Source organism: Nerophis ophidion, linkage group LG16, assembly GCF_033978795.1.
Source record: "Nerophis ophidion isolate RoL-2023_Sa linkage group LG16, RoL_Noph_v1.0, whole genome shotgun sequence".
Lineage (NCBI taxonomy): Eukaryota > Metazoa > Chordata > Actinopteri > Syngnathiformes > Syngnathidae > Nerophis > Nerophis ophidion.
In genome coordinates, this window is record NC_084626.1 from 8,729,922 (window position 1) to 8,756,859 (window position 26,938).

General features: G+C 39.7%; 1 protein-coding gene across 1 annotated transcript in view; it reads left to right on the top strand.

Annotated features, from left to right (window-relative positions):
* The window catches only part of grm2a (glutamate receptor, metabotropic 2a), a 133,753-nt gene that overhangs the window by 19,085 nt on the left and 87,730 nt on the right, over positions 1-26,938 (top strand). Inside the window, exon 2 of the mRNA XM_061922690.1 lies at positions 14,207-14,922. Within this exon, the coding sequence (XP_061778674.1) occupies positions 14,395-14,922 (528 nt within the window). The 5' untranslated portion in view covers positions 14,207-14,394. The remainder of the gene's footprint in view (positions 1-14,206; positions 14,923-26,938) is intronic.

Consider the following 26,938-nt stretch of genomic DNA (forward strand, 5'->3'; position numbering starts at 1 on the left):
TTTAACTGGACCGTTCAAACCTTTGACATTCCAATAGACAAATCTCAGCCAGGATACTCATTTTAGTGTATTAGTCATGATCACAATTCAGTGACGTACGGTGAACTAAACACCAGGTAAGGCATACTTACTTTTCTTCTTCTTCTTTTTTTTCTTTTTTTTTACTTAAATTCCTATGTCCAGCTCTAGTCATTTGTTGATTTAGGTTGCGCATTGGAGTTACAGGAAAAAAAATTGGAGTTATTCGCTTCATTAAAACGTTATTATAAAGATATTATGATATGATAAATGGGTCAAAAAACTATTTGATAAAGTTGTTATTAAATACTTTTTGGTTCCATTTGCTTTTAACAAAATAAATCAAGTACTGTGAGTGTATCTTACCTTTCTGTATTTGTATCTGAAGCAGCAATAGCTATCCTCAATGAAAACGTACTTTGTATGACCACATTTATTTTGTCTTAAAGGCCTACTGAAATTAGTTTTTGTTATTTAAACGGGGATAGCAGGTCCATTCCATGTGTCATACTTGATCATTTCACGATATTGCCATATTTTTGCTGAAAGGATTTAGTAGAGAACATCCACGATAAAGTTTGCAACTTTTGGTGCTGAGACAAAAGCCCTGCCTCTACCGGATGTCGCAGACGATGACGTCGCAAGTGTGGGGGCTTCTCACATATTCACATTGTTTATAATGGGAGCCTCCAACAAAAAGTGCTATTTGGACCGAGAAAACGACAATTTCCCCATTAATTTGAGCGAGGATGAAAGATTCCTGTTTGAGGATATTGATAGCGACGGACTAGAAAAAAAAAAAAAAAAACACGGTTGCATTGGGACGGATTCCGATGTTTTTAGACACATTTATTAGGATAATTCTGGGAAATCCCTTATTTTTCTATTGTGTTGCTAGTGTTTTAGTGAGTTTAATAGTACCTGATAGTCGGAAGTGTACGTCCACGGGTGTCTTGACGCGCAGTGTCTCAGGGGAGTCGACGACAGCTATGGATGGGGCAAGCTCAGCTTCGGTAAGAAGCGACTTTTTAACCACAATTTTCTGACCGAAACCTGCTGGTTGACATTTCATAGTGATCCATAGTAAATTTTCACCTCCAGGAATTTTAAACAAGGAATCACCGTGTGTTTGTGTGGCTAAAGGCTAAAGCTTCCCAACTCCATCTTGCTACTTTGACTTCTCCAATATTAATTGAACAAATTGCAAACATTCAGCAACACAGATCTCCAAAATACTATGTAATTATGGCGTTGAAGCAGACGACATTTAGCTGTGTGTGTGCTTAGCGCTCATACTTCCTAAAAACCTGTGACGTCTTGCGTACACGTCATCATTACACAGCGTTTTTAAGACGAAACTCCCGGGAAATTTAAAATTGCAATTTAGTAAACTAAAAAGGCCGTGTTGACATGCGTTGCAATGTTAATATTTCATCATTGATATATAAACTATCAGACTCGTGGTGAGTAGTAGTGGGTTTCAGTAGGCCTTTAAAGTCCAGTTTAGAGAAGTATTTGATCTTGGATACAGTATTTAATCCACCATATTGGCAGAAACATTCATTTAATTCAATTTCATTCCAAGAAATTAAGCAATATTTTTGTATCTGACAAAAAAGACCCACAAACGCTGGCTTACTCTAATAAAAATGCCATGTTTGTTATAAAAAGTAAAAAAAAAAAGAAAAGAAAAAAATGCTGGCTTCCGCTGGAGAGACCTGTGTGTGCTAGCTTGAGCACCCCCACTTCTCCCAGTGTGGCGAGTCAGAGTACTGCTGAGGCATTGAACTGCAAGTTGACAATATATCCCCCCCTACCTTGAGGCAGAGGTACTTGCTGCCTCAAGACCTGCCTTTTCCACGTGGCAAAAAGAGTGTGCCCACTCGCACGCACACGCCCAATACTTACTGTGTGTAGCCGTGGAGGCACCGCCTGTGTCTGCCTCACTTCTCATCTGCTGCATTGTTTTGATCAGGAAACATGGAATTTCCGCGATTTTGACCATGAAAATTATCAAAATATACAGAAACCACACCAAAATCACATAGAAAGCATAAACCAAAAGAGAAATATTGAAACTTATTTTATTTTATTACTTTGTTTTGGTTAAGCCACCTGGTGGCAGGTGAGGCACTGCCTCACTTGCCTCCTCTGACCGCACGTCATTGGATCACATTTATTTTAAGTAGTGAGAGGAATCACTGCTTTGTGAAAGGTAGTATAGTAATAAGTATCCAGACAATAAAAACATTAATAAATGGAAATCTGGAGGACCCATAACCCACATTCCCCAAACATAAACCCTCAAAAAAGAAAACAAACAAAAAAAATTAAATAAATAAAACCTAATCATCCATGAACTTTCTAACTTCAGTGTGGCATGCATTTTTTAATTAAAACCTCAACGAGCAGACGTGAATCCTTTATCTGTCTAAGAGTCTACAATGTAAACTATGTGCAAAATTAAAATAAATAGCCCGGAGCAACAATTCATATCAGCTTCCAAATGAATAATAACTTCAATAAATAATTGAAGAAATAAAACATTATAACAACGACAGAAGTAGTCCCTGTTATCTATATTTTGTCGAACATCCAGGCCACATCAGGTTTTAGGAATTTTAAGCAAACATGTACAAACCCCGTTTCCATATGAGTTGGGAAATTGTGTTAGATGTAAATATAAACGGAATACTATGATTTGCGAATCATTTTCAACCCATATTCAGTTGAATATGCTACAAAGACAACCTATTTGATGTTCGAACTGATAAAACATTTTTGTTTGGCAAATAATCATTAATTTTAGAATTTGATGCCAGCAACACGTGACAAAGAAGTTGGGAAAGGTGGCAATAAATACTGATAAAGTTGAGGAATGCTCATCAAACACTTATTTGGAACATCCCAGAGGTGTGCAGGCTAATTGGGAACAGGTGGGTGCCATGATTGGGTATAAAAGCAGCTTCCATGAAATGCTAAGTAATTCACAAACAAGGATGGGGCGAGGGTCACCAATATGTAACCAAATTGTCGAACAGTTTTAGAACAGCATTTCTCAACGAGCTATTGCAAGGAATTTAGGGATTTTACCATCTACGGTCCGTAAAATCATCAAAAGGTTCAGAGAATCTGGAAAAATCAGTGCGCGTAAGCGATGATATTACGGACCTTTGAGCCCTCAGGCGGTACCGCATCAAAAACCGACATCAGTGTGTAAAGGATATCACCACATGGGCTCAGGAACACTTCATAAAACCACTGTCAGTAACTACAGTTGGTCGCTACATCTGTAAGTGTAAGTTAAAACTCTGCTATGCAAAGCAAAACCCATTTATCAACAACACCAAGGAACGCCGCTGGCTTCGCTGGGCCCGAACTCATCTAAGATGGACTAATGCAAAGTGGAAAAGTGTTCTGTTGTCTGACGAGTCCACATTTCAAATTATATTTGGAAACTGTGGATGTGGTGTCTTCCGGAACAAAGAGGAAAATAACCATCCGGATTGTTATAGGCGCAAAGATCAAAAGCCAGCATCTGTGTTGGTATGGGGGTGTATTAGTGCCCGAGGCATGGGTAACTTACACATCTGTGAAGGCACCACTAATGCTGAATGGTCCACACAGGTTTTGGAGCAACATATGTTGTCATCCAAGCAATTTTATCACGGACGCCCCTTCTTATTTCAGCAAGACAATGCTATGCCACGTGTTACAACAGCGTGGCTTCGTAGTAAAAGAGTGCGGGTACTTTCCTGGCCCGCCTGCAGTCCAGACCTGTCTCCCATCGAAAATGTGTGGCTTATTATGAAGCGTAAAATACGACAGCGGAGACCCCGGACTGTTGAACGACTAAAGCTCTACATAAAACAAGAATGAGAAAAAATTCCACTTTCGAAGCTTCAACAATTAGTTTCCTCAGTTCCAAAACGTTTTTTGAGTGTTGTTAAAAGAAAAGGTAATGTAACACAGTGGTGAACATGCCCTTTCCCAACTACTTTGGCCCATGATGCAGCCATGAAATTCTAAGTTAATTATTATTTGCAAAAAAATAAAATAAAGTTTATGATTTTGGACATCAAATATCTTGTCTTTGTTGTGCATTCAATTGAATATGGGTTGAAAAGGATATGCAAGTCATTGTATTCCGTTTATATTTACATCCAACACAATTTCCCAACTCATATGGAAACGGGGTTTGTACATGTTTGCTGAAAATTCCTAAAACCTGATGTGGCCTGGATGTTCGACAAAATATTCCATCGCACACAGCGGAGGTTTACAAGCTGTCTACCTTTTGCTAGATAAGATCAAAGACAGCTTTTGTCTTCATGCAGGGCAACCTAACCTCATAGCAAACAAGTTGTGTGATAACTTATATACAATTATTCTGACGGACTTGACAGAAGAAGATTTATTGAAAATGTCAAATAAATGTAAATCGAAGACCTCAACTGATTATATCAGATTTAATATGAAAATGATAAAAAGGTTTATTGGAACCTCTAACATATATCAGTAACCTATCATTTCAAACAGGTACATTTCCAAATGAAATAAAAATATCAAAAGTTGCACCAACTTATAATACTTTAGACGAATTATAGACCTGTTTCCTTGCTTCCACAATTGTCAAAAAATATGGAAAAATGATGTAACAAATTAATTAGCAATTGCAGGGAACCAATACAGCTGCAACATCTAAACATTGATGGCATTAACTGAAATAACGTAGGAGATTACCAATGCAATAGATGGTAAACAGTGTGCAGGTGCAGATCTAACAAAAACATTTGACACAATTCATTATAACATCTTAATTAACGAATTACAACTGTATGGCATTAGAGGGTTAGATTTAAACTGGGTAAGAAGCTATTAAATAACAGGAAGCCAGACATCAAGCTAGGTCAGGGGTCGGAACCTTTTTGGCTGAGAGAGCCGAAAAGCCAAATATTTTAAAATGTATTTCCGTAAGAGCCATATAATATTTTTTTTTAACACTGAACACAACTAAACACGGGCAATCTTAAGTAAGACCAACATTTCTAGAGTATAACATTGTTATTCTGAAGCTAACTATGGATGGGGCGTGGCTTGCGGGCCTGCAGCGACAGGTGCGTATATGGCCCAGCTGGGCCATGTTATCTAATCACCTGTCGCTCTGTTATAAGCAGCAACCAGGAGGAGAGATGGGGTTGGGGCTGGAAATACAATTGCTGGAAAACAACTGAGGGACTCATTGAAAAATAAAAAAATATTGCAACCCTGAAACAGGCTCTCATGTCGGTGCTTGGGGGTCTGAAGAACCCCCAGGAGGGCAAGCCCCACATTAACCAATGTAGTTACTGACAGTGGTTTTCTGAAGTATTCCTGAGCACATGTGGTGATATCCTTTACACAGTGATGCCGCTTTTTGATGCAGTACCGCCTGAGGGATCAAAGGCCCGTATTATCATCACTTACTTGCAGTGATTTCTCCACATTCTCGGAACCTTTTGATGATGTTACGGACCTAAATTTCTTGCAATAGCTTGTTAAGAAATTTTGTTCTTAAACTGTTCGACAATTTGCTCACGCATTTTTTCACAAAGTGGTGACCCTCGCCCCATCCTTGTTTGTGAATAAATGAGTATTTCATGGAAGCTGCTTTTATACCCAATCATGGCACCCATCTGGTCCCAATTAGGCTGTTCACCTGTGGAATATTCCAAATAAGTGTTTGATGAACATTCCTCAACTTTCTCAGTCTTTTTTGCCACTTGTGCCAGCTTTTTTGAAACATGTTGCAGGCATCAAATTCCAAATGAGCTAATATTTGCAAAAAATAACAACGTTTTCCAGTTCAAACGTTAAATAGCTTGTCTTTGCAATCTATTCAATTGAAAATGGTTTGAAAAGGATTTTCAAATCATTGTATTTGGTTATTATTTACGTTTTACTAAATAACTTCTTACCATTAACGCAACTTCTTGAACGGATGGATGGATTAAAAATGCATGAGAATGTTTTATATTTTGAACATTATTTTTAACACTGTGATTGCAAGTGAAATTATTCATTACTTATCGTTTTAAGCAACATCAGCTCAGATTTATCTGAGAGGCAGATGCAGTCATCAAAAGAGCCACATCTGGCTCCCGAGCCATAGGTTCCCTACCCCTGAGCTAGGTGAACACACATGTACCTAGAGGGCTAAATATATCTTGTGGTGTACCCCAGGGACCAATACGGCAACCAAATTGTTCAATCTTTATTTAAAAGATATGGGTAAAGTTACTAAGAACTTAGTTAGGATTATTTGCAGGCGATACAACTGTGTTTTGTTCAGGAGAGAACCAACAGAAGCTTATACAAATAACAGAATAAATGAATAAAATAAAGACATGTCGTGACAAAAACAGAATATTCTTGTGTAATGTACAAAGCCCAAAACCAGTGAAGTAGGCATGTTGTATAATCCATTAATAAAAATGGAATACAATGATTTACAAATCCTGTTCAGCTTGTATTCAATTGAATACACTGCAAATATGAGATATTTAATGCTCAAACAGAGTAACTTATTTTTTTCTTTTCAAGTATTCATTACCTCAGAATTTATTGACAGCAACACATTGCAAAGAAGTTGGCACAAGGGCATTTTTAGTTTGGGAACTGAGGGGACCAATTTTTTAAGCTTTTCAAATGGAATTATTTGCCATTCTTGCTTGATGTACAGCTTAAGTTGTTCAACAGTCCAGGGTCTACGTTGTCATATTTTAGGCTTCATAATGCGCCACAAATTTTCAATGGGAGACAGGTCTGGACTACAGGCAGGCCAGTCTAGTACCCGCACTCTTTTACTATGAAGCCACGCTGTTGTTACACGTAGCTTAGCATTGTCTTGCTGAAATAGGCAGGGACATCCATGATATTGTTGCTTGAATGGCAACATACTGTATGTTGCTCCAAAACATGTATGTACCTTACAGCATTAATGGTGCCTTCACAAATATAGCGACTAAATGTAGTTACTGACAGTGGTTTTCTGAAGTATTCCTGAGCACATGTGGTGATATCCTTTACACAGTGATGCCGCTTTTTGATGCAGTACCGCCTGAGGGATCAAAGGCCCGTATTATCATCACTTACTTGCAGTGATTTCTCCACATTCTCGGAACCTTTTGATGATGTTACGGACCTAAATTTCTTGCAATAGCTTGTTAAGAAATTTTGTTCTTAAACTGTTCGACAATTTGCTCACGCATTTTTTCACAAAGTGGTGACCCTCGCCCCATCCTTGTTTGTGAATAAATGAGTATTTCATGGAAGCTGCTTTTATACCCAATCATGGCACCCATCTGGTCCCAATTAGGCTGTTCACCTGTGGAATATTCCAAATAAGTGTTTGATGAACATTCCTCAACTTTCTCAGTCTTTTTTGCCACTTGTGCCAGCTTTTTTGAAACATGTTGCAGGCATCAAATTCCAAATGAGCTAATATTTGCAAAAAATAACAACGTTTTCCAGTTCAAACGTTAAATAGCTTGTCTTTGCAATCTATTCAATTGAAAATGGTTTGAAAAGGATTTTCAAATCATTGTATTTGGTTATTATTTACGTTTTACTAAATAACTTCTTACCATTAACGCAACTTCTTGAACGGATGGATGGATTAAAAATGCATGAGAATGTTTTATATTTTGAACATTATTTTTAACACTGTGATTGCAAGTGAAATTATTCATTACTTATCGTTTTAAGCAACATCAGCTCAGATTTATCTGAGAGGCAGATGCAGTCATCAAAAGAGCCACATCTGGCTCCCGAGCCATAGGTTCCCTACCCCTGAGCTAGGTGAACACACATGTACCTAGAGGGCTAAATATATCTTGTGGTGTACCCCAGGGACCAATACGGCAACCAAATTGTTCAATCTTTATTTAAAAGATATGGGTAAAGTTACTAAGAACTTAGTTAGGATTATTTGCAGGCGATACAACTGTGTTTTGTTCAGGAGAGAACCAACAGAAGCTTATACAAATAACAGAATAAATGAATAAAATAAAGACATGTCGTGACAAAAACAGAATATTCTTGTGTAATGTACAAAGCCCAAAACCAGTGAAGTAGGCATGTTGTATAATCCATTAATAAAAATGGAATACAATGATTTACAAATCCTGTTCAGCTTGTATTCAATTGAATACACTGCAAATATGAGATATTTAATGCTCAAACAGAGTAACTTATTTTTTTCTTTTCAAGTATTCATTACCTCAGAATTTATTGACAGCAACACATTGCAAAGAAGTTGGCACAAGGGCATTTTTAGTTTGGGAACTGAGGGGACCAATTTTTTAAGCTTTTCAAATGGAATTATTTGCCATTCTTGCTTGATGTACAGCTTAAGTTGTTCAACAGTCCAGGGTCTACGTTGTCATATTTTAGGCTTCATAATGCGCCACAAATTTTCAATGGGAGACAGGTCTGGACTACAGGCAGGCCAGTCTAGTACCCGCACTCTTTTACTATGAAGCCACGCTGTTGTTACACGTAGCTTAGCATTGTCTTGCTGAAATAGGCAGGGACATCCATGATATTGTTGCTTGAATGGCAACATACTGTATGTTGCTCCAAAACATGTATGTACCTTACAGCATTAATGGTGCCTTCACAAATATAGCGACTAAATGTAGTTACTGACAGTGGTTTTCTGAAGTATTCCTGAGCACATGTGGTGATATCCTTTACACAGTGATGCCGCTTTTTGATGCAGTACCGCCTGAGGGATCAAAGGCCCGTATTATCATCACTTACTTGCAGTGATTTCTCCACATTCTCGGAACCTTTTGATGATGTTACGGACCTAAATTTCTTGCAATAGCTTGTTAAGAAATTTTGTTCTTAAACTGTTCGACAATTTGCTCACGCATTTTTTCACAAAGTGGTGACCCTCGCCCCATCCTTGTTTGTGAATAAATGAGTATTTCATGGAAGCTGCTTTTATACCCAATCATGGCACCCATCTGGTCCCAATTAGGCTGTTCACCTGTGGAATATTCCAAATAAGTGTTTGATGAACATTCCTCAACTTTCTCAGTCTTTTTTGCCACTTGTGCCAGCTTTTTTGAAACATGTTGCAGGCATCAAATTCCAAATGAGCTAATATTTGCAAAAAATAACAACGTTTTCCAGTTCAAACGTTAAATAGCTTGTCTTTGCAATCTATTCAATTGAAAATGGTTTGAAAAGGATTTTCAAATCATTGTATTTGGTTATTATTTACGTTTTACACAACGTGCCAATTTCACTAGTTTTGGGTTTTGTAAAATAAATATCTAACAAATTGCTATGAAATAGAAAAAGGGTCCAATTAAAAAGGGTCTGCTTCTTCCTTCTCATTTTTCTGACATGTTTTATTGAGAAATTGGAAATATGTAATATACAATGTTGTAACTGTATGCATGCAAAATCAATACCAAAGTTTGGTGAGTTTTAATCCAAGTTAAAATCCTTAACAATGTAAGGAAACATGGAGATTAGTAACAAACATTGCAGTTCCAGAAGGGCCTAATTGTTGTTAGCATTCCAATATTTTAACAGGACATTTTTTTAGCCTGTAAATGTAAAAAAAAAAAACAGTAATACAATTAACAAATTCTTGAAAATATTTTATATTAAAAAAACGGTTTAATCCCTTAACATGACACTGTTATACAATGATAGAAATGAAATAACAATTTAGAGTATGCATAACGGGGAGCTAGATGACTGAGGCTTACCAACTAAATTATTATCAGAACATGTTGTTTAGGCTCACAAAATATGCCATTTTCTCTGAATTGGTACAATTTTAGAAAGAAACGGGAAGCGTGAACGTGCATGGTATCATAAAAGCACAAACGTAGCAAACAAACAAGCAGAGAAAGAGTCCAGCGGCTGCAGACCTCCTGTGGTAATGCAAGTTTGAACAGACGCTGCAATTGTGACAGCCACAAATCCTTTTGTCACTATGGTCTCTTGAGTATGCAGTACAAACACCTTCTGGCTTTTGCTGCATAGCCGCATTGCACAGACTTCCATAAACAGTAATACAAATGTTCTTGTACGAGATAAGCGTGCTTTTGTCGGTCTGACTGCTGGTACTTTTGGCATTCAAAGGGAGTAGAGTTGACTTGACCCATTTAGGTCGTCTACGTCCACCAGTTGACAAGCTGCTGACGAAGCAAACAGGAACGTCGGACAAGTCTAATGCAGCATGGCACCTCTCGTCTCTCTTTCCAAGTTCACACTCTGACAACTTGCCAATAAGGGAACTGCTAACCTGTAATTTCATTTTAACACCACTTCTAAGTGTTTGTCTTCACAACTCGCAGTCACCAAGGTTACACCAGCAGATGACTAACGACATTGACGTGCTTGCATTATCTCCTCGTATCACTTTTTTATGGTATCGTAACCTAGCAACCGCATGCATGGCTGCGGAGGAGAGGTGTTGATAACAAGAATATTTGCTGTCTGACTGAAAATAAAAGTGACAAAACAATGGTTTTTAGTTTTAGAGATTCAGTTAATAACCAAACACCAGGGAGTGTGTGGGCAGAGTCAGGCCAGTTCAGAGTGAACACTCGCCGGTTCTCCCAGGGGAGTGAGCACCATGCTTGGCCAGACACACCAACTTGTCTGGGTCTGCATTCCACTTACCCCTTCATACCTCGCTCCATCTGCCGGCAAGTTTCCATGGAAACAACAAGGCAGAGGGAGGAGATGGGAGGAGAGACAGAAAAACAGAGGAAACCCCAAAAGAACCATGTCCATGGTCTTGACTCCTGTTGAAGACTTTAATGTTGTTTTAAGGGGCAGGCTACTATTTTGCAACATTGCTCTCACTGATTCCTCCCTTCCCCTCGTTTGATTGTTCATGATCTGATGCTCCAGTGCTGCTAATTACTGCCTGTCTGTCAGGTTGATTCGCTGAGACGATGGATATGATACAAATCCTTCTGGCTCAGTGATTTACGCTGATAAACTTTACCCACAGTCAACCTCCTGCCTAATTAAGCCTGTGGGATCGGAGGCAACCAACACAAATACAGGAGACACAGAAAAATAACCCTTTATGTTGGATCAGCTTCAACGCCACACTTCACGTCGACATATAAAACCTGCGGGTTATAACTATTCTTGCGCCTTGTATGACCCCGGTTTAGCAAAAACTCACCAATAGGGTACCTCAACTAGCAGTTCAATGCCTCAGCAGTATTCTGACTCGCCACACTGGGAGAAGTGGGGGCGCTCAAGCTAGCACACACAGGTCTCTCCAGCGGAAGCCAGCATTTTTTTCTTTTCTTTTTTTTTTTAACTGTATTTATAACAAACATTGCATTTTTATTAGAGTAAGCCAGCGTTTGTGGGTGTTTTTTGTCAGATGCAAAAATATTGTTTAATTTCTTCGAATGAAATTTAATTAAATGTTTCTGCCAATATGGAAGATCAAATACTATATCCAAGATGAAATACTTCTCTAAACTGGACTTTAAGACAAAATGAATGTGGTCATACAAAGTACGTTTTCATGGAGGATAGCTATTGCTGCTTCAGATACAAATACAGAAAGGTAAGATACACTCACAATACTTGATTTATTTTGTTAAAAGCAAATGGGAGCAAAAAGTATTTATTAACATCTTTAGCAAATAGTTTTTGGACCCATTTATCATATCATAATATCACGTTTTTATGAAAACGAATACCTCCTTTTTTTTTTCTCTTTCCTGTAACTCTAATGTGCAACCTAAATCAACAATGACTACAGTTGCACATATGAATTTAAGTAAAAAAAAAAGAAGAAGAAGAAAAAAAGGTATGTATGCCTCACCTGATCTTTAGTTCACCGCACGTCACTGGACAATACAATTTTATTCCTATGCCCCTCAAATTGTAGCATGATTGAGAACCTGAAAATGTATATTTATGTACAGTACAGGCCAAAAGTTTGGACACACCTTCTCATTCAATGCATTTTCTTCACGTTCATGACTATGTTCATTGTAGATTGTCACCGAAGGCATCAAAACTATGAATGAACACATGCGGAGTTATGTACTTAACAAAAAAATGGTGAAATAACTGAAAACGTGTTTTATATTCTCGTTTCTTCAAAATAGCCCTGATTACTGCTTGGCACATTCTTGGCATTCTCTCGATGAACTTCAACAGGTAGTCGGTCACTTGAAAGGGTTTTCACTTCACTGGTGTCATAGTTTTGATGCCTTCAGTGACAATCTACAAGGTAAATAATCTCGAAAATAAAGAAAATGCAATGAAATGAGAAGGTGTCTCCAAACTTTTGGCCTGTACTGTATATATGTGTTCATATAACCATACAAAGCACTCTTAAGAGTTGCTTACACCAGCACTTACTGTGCGTCTTAGTTATTGAATTTTTGTTTCATGAATGGAATTTGAATGAAGAAAATAAGGTCTATTAGAATTTTATTTTAAAAAACAATGAAATCCATCTGGAAAAAACAAAGTACTCTCCCTTGTTCGTGTAAAAGAGCAACGACTATATCTTGAAAATTAATATGATTATGTTTCGTCTAACAAAGTTGAAATCACCAGTCAGCAGAAATATAAAATCAGATGTTTTTATGTTTCAACACCGGATCCAGAAGACGAGACCAAAAGTCGACTGGGAGGTTGATAGTGGAATCAAACTCCTCTGTATTGAATAGTCGAATTGTTGACCATTTGATGCCAGCCCTATATCTGTGGTGGACATAAGACAAATTTGTCATACAAAACGATGAAGAAAGTTTGTGCAATAATTCATCAAGATGTAGCCGTGTCTATTCATAATATGACTGATTTACTGTACCACCTGAACCCATAATATTGGATCAGTGGATCTCCAAGTACCACCTCAGAAAACCCTTGGCTCTCCAAGTACCACCATAATGACCAACATTAAAATACAGTAACATAGTAGGCCTAAGTATTCATTTAAAACAAGGTGTTGTATATTTGATGGTCGTGTGATGCGTGATGAGCCAAGAAGACGCCAACAAGGAGTCGTCGAACAAAAAGCTTTATTTATTTCAGCGAGCCTCCGACTGGATCCACAGTTTCCAGGAGAAAGAGTATGGACCCGATTACTTTTCTGCTGTCTTCTTGGACAACTGTCCTTAAATACCTTTTACATGAAAACAGTTTACTCTTTGTTGTTCTATCTTTGGGGCTGGCCAGTTTGGATAACATCCAGTTTGTTTGTACGAATGCAGACAACACTTAGGCTTTACTTTTGCTCAATGAACCCTGATCTCTACTCCTACCTATCCTTTAAGTTCCCCAATTTCCTGTGGGCAATGCCACCACTCTCTGGAGAGCTTGTGATGGAACTATGCCCTTTTGAAGCTATTTCCTTAGTTGAATAATCCTCTAAATAAACACAGTTTGAACAGTAACACTTTTTTTAAATAGAGGAAAATAAAAATCTGCACTTGAATAATTAATCAAATAAGATTAATTGTACATAATTAAGTGATTTTTTTGGTGTACCACTAGAGGGATCCAGCATACCCCTAGTGGTACCCGTACCACAGTTTGAGAATAGTGCACTAGCTATTAGATGTCCACTGCAAAGGATATTGCATGAATAATAAGTGCATGCATAATTAAATAATAAATACAAATTAATATTTTCAAATTACATTTAAATGATAAATAAATAAATGGGTTGTACTTGTATAGCGCTTTTCTACCTTCAAGGTACTCAAAGCGCTTTGACATTACTTCCACATTTACCCATTCACACACACATTCACACACTGACGGAGGGAGCTGCCATGCAAGGCGCCAACCAGCACCCATCAGGAGCAAGGGTGAAGTGTCTTGCTCAGGACACAACGGACGTGACGAGGTTGGTACTAGGTGGGATTTGAACCAGGGGCCCTCGGGTTGCGCACGGCCACTCTTCCACTGCGCCACGCCGTTCATTAAAATAATTACTGAACACTAATAATAAACAAATTGAAAATGGTTTAATGTGAAAAACTATTTCAAGGTTTATTTGTGTGTGTCTGGGGATGATAAAAGGTATATTTTTACTTGATCCTGTAGTTCCTGGCTGCCACAGAAAGACAAAGAAATTGTTGTGTTGCAACTGAAGCTGGGAGTGACTTCCTCTCTGTTTGATCTGCAGGCTCTAATCTCCAAAAGCCCAGAAGAGGAGACCGACCATCGCACGGATGCTTTCAATGGCCTCTGTCAGAATAAAAAGGGCGGTGCTGTGAGATCGGGTGCTCAGCCTCACTGTGCTTTTCTTCAGAGGCGGCAACATTCAAAGCAGCAACGACTGAAACACACAGGACCTTTTCTCTGCCCAGGGATATGTCATTGGGGAAATCCCCGGTGTTGGGGATGCGCCTTGTGCCCCGACCCCTGTGGCTGTCCCGCCTCATCCTACTGGTTGTGTGCGTGAGTCTCTTTGCCCAGGCTCCCCGGGGTTTGCCTGTGGTAGGCTATAACACAGACTCCAACAAGGAAATCACGCTTGAAGGTGATTTGATGATCGGAGGCCTCTTCCCGGTGCACCAAAAGGGCGAGGCCGCTGAGGACTGTGGGAAGATTAACGCTCAACGAGGAATCCAGCGACTGGAGGCCATGCTGCTCGCTCTCGACCAAATCAACAAGGACGAGCGTATCTTACCCGGGATTCGTTTAGGAGCGTACATACTGGACACGTGCTCCAAGGACACTTACGCACTAGAGCAGTCTCTTGAGTTCGTCAGGGCTTCGCTCACCAAAGTGGACGACAGTGAGTACACCTGCCCTGATGGCTCATATGCTATCCATGACGATGTCCCCTTGGCCATCTCTGGAGTTATTGGAGGATCCTATAGTGATGTTTCCATTCAGGTAAGCATTGATAAACACTGGCACCTCACAGCATGCATGTTTCTATTTAGGTCCTGGGCTGGGCTTGCATCTTCTCTACATATGTAAGTGGGTTCTCTCCAACTACTCCAAGTTAATTCCACGGTCCAACAACACTCTAAATCCAGGCATTTTAACTGGCAGCCAGTGTGCTGACGCCAGACCAGCCCCGAAGTCCAGTTCAAAACTTGGGAGTGACAAACACTTTTGCAGCAAATTCCCCAAAACACTCAAGCTCTCCCTTGACGTTGTCCAGCGTAAACATCGGCAGATATCTACTATGCCGGTCTCAAGCCGTCGTCTTGCGGGTTCATGACCACCAAGAAAGGACATGACTTTGAGCAGTTCGACTTTGTTTATTTTCCAATAAACACCTCAGTCCAGGTCGCCTTTCCGTTCCTCTTTTCCGCTCGCTCGTCGTCTGTCTTCGGCTCTCCTTCTCTCTCGCTTTGCGTCCGCTGCACTCCTGCTTCTTCCAGTCCCTCCGCCTCTCTCCCCGACGTTCACGGCTGCCGCCCTTTTAACCAGTGCGAGAGGATTGCATGATTGTCCCCAGGTGCGTGATCTACGCACCTGATCTTGATTGAAGCTTCGCTCCCGGTGCGCCCAGCCTCGCCGCTCGCTCGCCGTCGGCGCCTCCTCGCCGCCATCTTGGTCCGGGCTCCAGCATGCCATGCCTGCCTGTCGGACCGTTGGCTCCGCCTCTCCACATCTACAACAACATTTTTGTCCTAATATTTATACGTCTGATAAAATACATTTAGACAACTACAGAGGATGCTTTTTCTCAAGCCTCTCGGTCATGAACTCGTAGGAAATATGGCCCTTTGAACAAATTAGTATGCTCAAAATTGTAGTATTTAAATGGTGTCAGCCATCCAGTGATCTGTCCAAGGGCCCAAAAGGTTTATAAGGTCAAGGTTTATTTATTTACATAGCACTATTTTAAAACAGACACGACTGCCCCAATGTGCTGTTCAGAAAGGTAAAGAAAAATTGGGCGCTCTAAAAAGCACTGGTGAGATGACCTTTGAGCTGTCACCGGTTTGTGCAAAATAAGTAAGTCAGATAAATATGGTAGAGCCAGCCCATGGAGAGATTTAAAAACAAATACAATCTTAAACCTAATTATAAAAACAAGCAGGCAGTGGAGAGAAACCAGCGCAGGAGTGGTGTGCTCATGTTTTCTGGTTCCTGTGAGCAGGCGTAAAACTGCATTTAGGACCAGTAGTAAGAGACAAGTGGAGTGACTGATTAATGAAAAGGTATGGAGAGTTACAGTAGTCCCATAATGGACAAACTTTACGGTGTATTCGGAAAGTACTGACAGCGCTTCACTTTTTTCGCATATTATGTTACAGCCCTTTTCCAAAATGTACTTAATTCACAATTCTACACACAGTACTCCATGATGACAATATGAAAAAACTATTTCAGAGATTTTTGCAAATGTATGAAAAATGAATAAACTAAAGAATCACCTATACATAAGTAATCACAGCCTTTGCCATGGAGCTCAAAACTGAGATCATGTATATCCTGTTTCAACTGATGATTCTTGAGATGTTCCCACTGCTTAATTGGAGTCGACCTGGGGTAAATTCAGTTGGAAATTATTTGGAAAAGCACCATCTGTTTCCAGATAAGATCCCGCTCTTGACAGTGCATGGCATAGCACAAACCATGATTATCTTGAGTCACAAATCTGGGGAAGGGTACTGAAAAATATATGCTGCCTTGAAGGTCCTAATGAGCACATTGGCTTTTATCATCCGAAAATGGAAGAAATTTAGAACAAACAGGACTCATCCTAGAGTTGGCCGGCCGTCTAAACTGAGCAATCGGGGGAGAAGGGCCCTAGTCATGGAGGTGACCAAAAACTCGATGTTCACTCTGTCAGAGCTACAGCATTCATCTGTGGTGAGAGGGGTACCTTCCAGAAGGAAAACCATCTCTGTAGAAAAACACCAGTCAATCATGTATGATAGAGTGGCCAGACGGAAGACATTCCTTCATAAAAGTTTGCCAAGATGCATCTGAAAGTGCACATTCTCTGGTCTGATGAGACAGAGATTTAATTATTTGGCATGAATGCCAAGCGTCGTGTTTGGAGGAAACTTGGTACTCCTTATCACCTCGCCAATACCATCCCAAGGTATTGGCGAGGTGCCAATACCTTGGGATAGTACTGGCGAGGATGTCTCTGTACATTGCTACCTCGTATCCCAATACAAGGTAGCAATGTACAGAGACATCCTAAATGAAAACTTGCTCCAGAGAGGTCTTAGACTCAGACTGAGTTGACAGTTCATCTTTCAGCAGGACAACGACCCTAAGCCCACATCCAAGACATCAAAGGAATGGCTTCAGGACACTTCTGTAAAGGTCCTTAGGTGGCCCAGCCAGAGCCCAGACTTGACTCCCATTGAACATCTCTGGAGAGATCTGAAAATGGTTGTGAGCCCATGCTTCCCATCCTATCTGATGGTTCTTAAGAGGCGCTGTAAAGAGGAATGGGCAAAACTTCCCAAAGATAGGTGTGCCAAGTTTGTGGCATCGTATTCAAAAATACTTGAGGCTGTAATTTCTGCCAGAGGTGCATCAACAGTATTGAGAAAAGGCTGTTAATAATTATGCCAAATAGAGTCAAAGACTACGTTTACACGTTTACAAAAATTGACCAAATCGGATATCTTCAAAATCTGTTTTTTTCCAACTGACTGTTTGCACTGCAAGTAAAATGTGATTTTTATTAGACTCCAGTGTAAATGTGCACAGTTACCAATGTGGCCTCGACGTTACTCGCTTGCGCAATTCGATAAAGTTGGTCGGTTGGTTGGTTGGTTGGATGAAGTTCTTTTCGAACATGTATAGAATTTCAGTACGATACATCACATATCATTTTTCTTTTCAACATGTCCGAAAAGGAGTAGGAAGAAGCAGATTTCATTTAATCCTAGCCCTTTTTTCTACCTCATAGCAATTCCAGTACTAACATATTCACTTGCTGTTATTCATTTATATATTATATACAGTACAGGCCAAAAGTTTGGACACACTTTCTCATTCAATGTGTTTTCTTTATTTTCATAACATTCTAGATTGTGACTGAAGGCATCAACACTAAGAAAGAACACATGTGGAGTTAAGTACTTAACAAAAAAAAAGGTAAAATAACTGAAAACATGTTTTATATTCTAGTTTCTTCAAAATAGCCAACCTTTGCTCTGGTTACTGCTTTGCACACTCTTGGTATTCTCTCGATGAGCTTTAAGCACACCTGTGAAGTGAAAACCATTTCAGGTGACTACCTCTTGAAGCTCATCAATTTAAAAAAAAAATATATATATATTTATTTTTTTAATTTTTTCATCATATCTGTAAAAGATCATATCTGCTGAAAATCATCATTATTGGGTGATCACTAGAGGGACATGCCATGAAAGCTTCACCATAGGCTCTACAGAGTGGAAGTAAGTACCACTTGCAAAATGTTAACACAGAATCTCATCCCCAGTACGCCCAAATGATCTGATTCACGGAAAGTTATTCTCTTTCCTGGTAATTTACACTTCAGCAGCGTCTCTGTCAAAGGCCAACATGCTGCAGATTTTGTGTACAGATTTGGCTGACACGACGACAAGTGACGGCAGACTTACTCCCAGAGGCGCTGGTGCCTCATTCGGTCCACGGTGCTAATGATAAAATCACAGTACATATATGTTTAAGTCATTGATATTATTCAAACAGAAAACAATGGAAAGGTATTAAAAACACTAAGCTATTTATTATTAACTGTTTGGAGTATATTCATGCTGTGTTTAAGTTAAAGAAGTGTGGTAGTTGATTTTGGCGACATCTAGTGGCCACAATAATTCATGAAGTTAAGTTCATGATGCAGTAAATTCAAAGATACAGACACCTTTGTTAACAATGCAACTTATTTGAGTGGAGACCACTATTAAAGAGCTATATCCTCCTGAGAACCATCATTTACTGCAGTGGATGATTGCGTTTTTCCTAACACCTATATTTTTTTTCTGGAATTTGCAACTCTGTCCTAGTCACGTCCGTTGTGTGATTGAGCGAGACACGTCACCCTTGCTCCTGATGGGTCCTGGTTAGCGCCTTGCGTGGCAGCTCCTGCCATGAGTCTGTGAATGTGTGTGTGAATGGGTGAATGTAGAAATAGTATCAAAACGGTTTGAGTTCCTTAAAAAAATAAAAAAATTAGAAAAGCGCTATACAAGTATAATTCATTTACCATTTACCATCTACTTTAAGGGGTCTGAAACCCGCAGATCTGGAGCCACGTGTGGCTCTACTTCCTCCTTGATGTAGCTCCCTCAGATATTTTTTAATCCCGATATGAGAAAAGTTTGCACTTTTAAATAGAGTACTACAATTTCTGACAGTGTGAGGCCGTGAACATTGGCTGAGTCATGAGGCCTGTGTGCAGCTCAACCTCTCGAGTGTGCAACCCCTTAGGTAAGCTAACCATACATACTTCCAAAAAAAAGAAAAGAAGAAAATGACAAAATGTTTATTTCATATGGACGGAATGGTTTTCCTGTAAAATGAAAAAACAACAAAAAATGAAAACATTTAAACGTTTATATGCTGTGTTATATTTTGCGGCTCCGTACTATTTTTCTTCTGTGGAAGAGGCAATGAAATGTCTCTTTTGATAGTAAAGGTTGCAGACCCTTACTTTTCTCCAGGCCTGGGCAATTATTTTGACGGGGGGGCCAAGTTTAGAGAAATCAATTCGTCTTGGGCCCTGTATAGCTAATTTTAGGAACACTAATACAAAAACTCACAATAATGTCTGATTTAATGCTAACAATGTTATGACAGACTGCCCCTAAAAACGTAATGTTTTTTTTTTTTTACTGAATGAGACACCCAGAATGTACAATAAAATAAAGAATGTGGGATTTACAATATTAACTAAGAATAATAGAACACTGAATATTGACGACATATGAACGTCACACCCACTCTCGATTGACATATTTTACAATCAAGCGAAACTCAACAAAAATGCAACAAACACAGCGAAATATGAACACGAATGGTAAAAAAAAAAAAACACACACCTGAAATCTGATATATCTTCTATATCACTAAGCTTTAGAACTTTTTTGTAAAAATCTCCTTCTGCGTCTCTCCCTGACACCCGCATTTCAGGCTGGCCGCTCTTTGTGGAAACAAACCAAGCCCACTCTGCTTGGTGGCTCGTCTGAGCTGCTGTGACTTATATTACCATAGTAACCAGTATATCATGCAAGAGGGCAGATTACAACTATTAAAATACTTTGTATGGTTCAAGACTTACAGTAATTTGAAAACATCACTGCACATCGTAATGGCAGCTACAGTTTCCCTCCTAGAGATTTAAAAAAATTATTTGGAAATGTTTGGGGGGCCAGATTGAAAAGCTTAATGGGCTGCATGCGACCCCCGAGCCTTAATTTGCCTACGTCTGCTCTACTCTGTCTTTAATCGACTAAAACTAAATGTCTTCGGCAGATGACCATTCTTTTGTCAGAGTTACAAACTAGTAAATAGACACAAACTTCCTCTGGAGAGGACACTTGTTCTCAGGAAGATATGTGGTCTGTTTGCAAGGCGTCCACACCTTTGCCTATTGATCCATATCATTCTCTCTGGCTTGGATGTTCTCTCCCGGCTCATGATCTGACGATGGTGGGCAAAGGTCAGGTAATTGCAGTTAGTCATGGTTTGTTGACAACAGAGGCTAGCAGAAAACATGTCAGGTCAGATATATACACAAGCAGCGTTTTTTTTTTTTTTTTTTTTTTAATCACAGCAAAGCTACTCCAGCATCTGTCTGCCTTCACAAATATGATGTTAACTCCTTCCCCTAGTGATATCCCTCTGTATTTGAAAACAACAACAACAACAACAACAACAATGTACAATAGATATAGAGTTGATTACACAGTGATACATTACACAGGAAGTGAGCTCCTGGGAAATGATGGAGAAGAAAGTTGGAAGCACCTGAATCCTAAAGAACAGTTTGGAAATAAGGGATTTGATAGACGAGGTGTAATTTTAGCGAGACTCTGTATCTAGGGACCAATGTCTTGTGGTAATTTATGGACGTACTATTATGAGCCTGAGCGCTGACAGAGCTTCCCAGTGAATCTTCCTGATGTGTAGGATTGCACCACAGGATGTGGTTGTTTCATCGCTGTTGGAGAAGCCCTCTTTATTGCAACAAAGTTCAGTCGTGTTGAAAACCGAGTCTCTGCTTCTTTATTTGGCTTGTGTAACATCTGAGTACATTAGTTAATAAAACCTGGCCTTTAAAAAGAATACAATGCGACAGAGAGACATGCTCGGAGCCCTGCAGAGTTGGAGCCCGTTCTATTTACTCTGTGACATTTCAGGTTGTTAGGACAGTCTACGTAGCACATTAGCTGATCCTTTTTATACAGAGGAGGCAGAGAAATGCATGCAATGAAGTTCACTTTCAAATCCAATCTACTTCTATGTTGACGCTGGTGAGGAATTTGAAGAGGAAAGGAGTTCATGAGAAAACTACACAATCATTTCAAAAGTAACAACTAGGACTAATGCACCAATTCATTTGCAACTTGTTTAGTTTGTCTGTGGCATTGTGCATGATTTAGTTCATTTACTGTACATGTGCATGCATGCATGAGCAGGAGAAATGCGCAGCAAGTTCCTGCCATGATTGACAGGGACTCTTCGTTTCGAAGCAGGAGGAAACATGGAAATTAACCAGCAGTGTGAACACAGCCTTAGATAGGACAACATTTAGAACATGGTGCAGGATACCAAGTATTTATCTTTTACAAGAGAGGACGTGCCCAGACAAGGATGGTGTAGCTCCGTCTTGGTGCAAAACGAGATAGAAGTGAGACCTCTGCCAGCATAACAATTGTTAGGATGGAGTCACTCTCATTAGCATTTCATTCAGTTGTATCAAAAGTCAAGGAATAGGAAATGTTTACAGCCATATAAATAAGTATTTTGTGTCATGATCTATGATCTGGATCATGTTTTAGTGTTTCTGTTAATTTGGACTCATTTTGTTATTGCTTGTGCACCTGTGAGTTTGTTTCATCACCATGGTTACTTGATTTTCACCTGCCTTGCACGCACACCTGTTACTCATCAGAGACTCTATTTAAGCCTACCTTTGTTATCACTCGTTCTGCCTTCATTGCGTTTGCTGCATGCAACATGTCAACATGTGTTTTCTGCCTAGTCTCGAATTTTTGCCAAGTGTTTTGACTACGTAGGTCTTGTTAGTTTTCTGTGCTAAATGTTTAGCCTTAGCTTCTACGTGCGACCGGCACGCATCAGCTTTTGTTTGTCGTATGAGTTTAATGAGTTACTGTAAATAAATAATTGCCTACCTCACACCTTGGTCCGGAGCCGTCCGTTCTGCATTCGGGAGAAAAATCCTGCATAAAGATGCTACCCCCACGTGACAATTTTGTACATAATTAGAGCCCTCTAAACATGAAATAACACCCATATACCGTATTTTTCCGACCATAGGGCACACTGGATTTAAAGGCGCACTGCCGATGAGCGGATCTATTCAGGTCTTTTTTCATACAAAATTTGCACCAGATTATAAGGCGCATTAAAGGATTCCTATTATGATTTTTTTTCTCAATTTAAAACACTTCCTTATGGTCTACATAATGTGTGATGGTGGTTCTTTAATGAAAGTGTTGCATTGATAATTTTTTTACAGACCATTTTTAAGTAGCTTTCTGACCATCTCTTCAGGATGCGCCGTTTTGTGGGCGGTCTTATTTACGTGGCCCACCTTCGACAGCGTCTTCTACCCGTTATCTCTGTTGTAGCATGCAAGGACGATGGTGAATAAGCGTCAAAGACGGAGTGACCTGTTTTATGACATTTAGACTTCAATCAATAACAGAGCAGCATCTTCACATCTGTGGCCCAGTAAAGCAACATCGACGCCGGAAATGTGTCCCGTAAAAACGTTCGACCAGAGCCCTCTAATAACTAAAGTTTTTTGAATGAATTATGTAAACTCACTACAGTTTTAGCGCTTTAATAGCAAGTTTATTGAAAGATATAAGTTAGAACTTCAAGCTACTTCATATTACAAACCCCGTTTCCATATGAGTTGGGAAAGTGTGTTGGATGTAAATATAAACGGAATACAATGATTCCCAAATCATTTTCAACCCATATTCAGTTGAATATGCTGCAAAGACAACATATTTGATGTTAAAACTGATAAACATTTTTTTTTTTGCAAATAATCATTAACTTTAGAATTTGATGCCAGTAACACATGACAAAGAAGTTGGGAAAAGTGGCAATAAAAACTGATAAAGTTGAGGAATGCTCGTCAAACACTTATTTGGAACATCCCACAGGTGTGCAGGCTAATTGGGAGCAGGTGGGTGCCATGCTTGGGTATAAAAAAAGCTTCCATGAAATGCTAAGTCATTCACAAACAAGGATGGGGCGAGGGTCACCAATTTGTAAGCAAATTGTCGAACAGTTTTAGATCAACATTTCTCAATGAGCTATTGCAAGGAATTTAGGGATTTTACCATCTACGGTCCGTAAGATCATCAAAAGGTTCAGAGAATCAGGAGAAATCACTGCGCGTAAGGGATGGTATTACGGACCGTTGATCCCTCAGGCGGTACTGCATCAAAAACTCACATCAGTGTGTAAAGGATATCACCACATGGACTCAGGAACACTTCATAAAACCACTGTATGTAACTACAGTTGGTCAATACATCTGTAAGTGCAAGTTAAAACTCTACTATGCAAAGTGAAAGCCATTTATCAACAACACCAAGGAATGCCTCCGGCTTCGCTGGGCCCGAGCTCATCTAAGATGGACTGATGCAAACTGGAAAAGTGTTCTGTGGTCTGACGACTCCACATTTCAAATTATATTTGGAAACTGTGGACGTGGTGTCCTCAGGAACAAAGAGGAAAATAACCATCCGGATTGTTATAGGCGCAAGGTTCAAAAGCCAGCATTTGTGATGGTATGGGGGTGTATTAGTGCCCAAGGCATGGGTAACTTACACATCTGTGAAGGCAGCATTAATGCTGAATGGTCCATACAAGTTTTGGAGCAACATATGTTGTCATCCAAGCACCGTTATCATGGATGCCCCTGCTTATTTCAGCAAAACCACGTGTTACAACGGTGTGGCTTCGTAGTAAAAGAGTGTGGGTACTTTCCTGGCCCGCCTGCAGTCCAGACATGTCTACCATCGAAAATGTGTGGTGCATTATGAAGCGTAAAATACGACAACTCCCCTGACTGTTGAACAACTTAAGCTGTACATCAAGCAAGAATAGTAAATAATTCCACTTTCAAAGCTTCAACAAATAGTTTCCTCAGTTCCCAAAAGTTTATTGGGTGTTATTAGAAGAAAATGTGATATAACACAGTTGTGAACATACCCTTTCCTAGTTGGGAAAGTAGTTACTTTGGCACGTGTTGCAGCCATGGAATTCTAAGTTAATTATTATTTGCAAAAAAAAAAAAAGTTTATGAGTTTGAACATCAAATATCGTGTCTTTGTAGTGCATTCAACTGAATATGGGTTGAAAAGGATTTGCAAATCATTGTATTCCGTTTATATTTACATCCAACACAATTTCCCAACTCATATGGAAACGGGGTTTGTAGAAATGGCAACAGTGGAAGATGTAATCGCCACGGACCACAATTGCGGACGCGCGCACATTTTCAGGACTTATGCAGATCCCAAATACACATCAGCAGGTACCAGAAGGTAGGGAAAGTTGGTTTTGCATAATAATGCGAAACAAAATGGCAGGTAACTAATAGGTGCCATTTTGCGGTCCTTATACACACACCATAATAATACTCGTATGTTTAATGCGCCGTCAATCCATCAAGCAGTGCAGCTTCAAAGCTTACCTAAGTCGTACTAAAAAAAATGTTGACAGATTTTTGAGCGCCTTGGTAAATGTTCTCCACATCGAGAGGAGCCAGATGAGCTGGTTCGGGCATCTGGTCAGGATGCTACCCAAACGCCTCCCTCGGGAGGTGTTTAGGGCACGTCCAACCAGTAGAAGGCCACGGAGAAGACCCAGGACACGTTGGGAAGACTATGTCTCCCGGCTGGCCTGGGATCGCCTCGGGATCCACCGAGAGGAATTGGACGAAGTGGCTGGGGAAAGGGGAGTCTGGGCATCCCTGCTTAGGCTGCTGCTCCCGTGACCCGACCTCGGATAAGCGGAAGAAGATGGATGGATGGACGGCATTATCAAAGTATGTAAAAGCAGTTTAGGCTGCATCAGTCCCGCCCCACTGCAGTCAATGTTTGAACTTACGCACTTTCGTCAACGTATTTCTTCTTCTTCTCCTGCGTGCTCGTGAACCACTGGTCCAGCAGCTTCTTGCTGTAGTAGATCTGCCAGCTGTGCACTTGGTTAATAGTCTATATTCTCAATGGAACATTTAAAGTTTTGGTGTTGTTTACTGCCATCATGTTGCAGTCTACACATATATCTTATGTATGACTGACATCTAATGGTCTTACGTGTCATTACACCATGTACCAAATAAAATTGCTTCAACGTTAGTAAGCACAACCAAAATCATATCAAATCACCAGGTTATAAGGTGAACTGTCGCTTTTGAGAAAATGAAAGGATTTTAAGTGCGCCTTATAGTCAGAAAAAGACGGTATCACCTTTACACTCGTTTGACCCAATTTAGCAGCCTTGAGTGTGTATTACTGTAGATTACCGTACTCACTTCCAAACAATATTGCTACTGTATGGTCATCACCCAGCCACTATGATGGGTCAAATGCAGAAGATAATTTCGTCACACCTAGTTTGTGTGTGACAATCATTGGTACTTTAACTTAACAACACGGTGACGACGTAGAAATACTTTTGTCAGATCCTGGGTGATTCCTCTAAATTAGAACTGGGCTTCCGTGTGCTAAAACCACAGATGTAAGTTGCTCTGTAAAAACTCAACTTGACGATTGCAGTTCAGATAACTGTGGCCATTAGTTGTGTTGTAGCATTGCATGTCCAGTATTGTCATTCCACATCGCTCACAATCATGTCATGTAGATGAAGTGCACCTGTGAATCAACAGAGTTCATCTCCAATTAGCAATGCCCTGCTGAGAGGTGACAGCTGATAGCAGTTTTTTCGGGATTACGTTCTGCCAAAAGTTGTTCAAGAACTCACCAATCAGCCATTGCGTTCTTAACATGGTTCACGGCTTGGAAGTCCGGCATGTTGAATACCTTTTTCATTGGCCACAATATATTACTTGAAAATAAGATAAATAATGTCCAGAATTACATTAAAGACTTAATACTTAAGACTTAAAAAAATATGTGTTTCTCAGCTTTGGTACGTATGGGCCGCAGCGGTACTCAGTTGTAAAACCCTTTTCCAACACTATAAGAAGAATGTCATAGTGATGTTCCTTAAGCGCAAACATTATGACTAAAGTGGAAAAGCTATATTTTCATTTGCACTTAAATTTAATTGGCAGTTTGGTTAAGAAAAATATATTTTATGACTATTTATTATTGATTTACTTAGATTGTATTTTAAAACCATATAGTTGTATGTAATTTAGTAGTTCCCTTCTTTTGCATTACATTTGTTTACAGTATTTTTCGGACTATAGGGCACACTGGATTATAAGTGTGAAGTGAAGTGAAGTGAATTATATTTATATAGCGCTTTTTCTCTAGTGACTCAAAGCGTTTTACATAGTGAAACCCGGTATCTAATTTTTTTTACATTTAAACCAGTGTGGGTGGCACTGGGAGCAGGTGGAAAAAGTGTCTTGCCCAAGGACACAACAGCAGTGACTAGGATGGCGGAAGCGGGGATCGAACCTGCAACCCTCAAGTTGCTGGCACGGCCAGTCTACCAACCGAGCTATACAGCCCCGCATTGCAGAAGAGCGAGTCTAGTC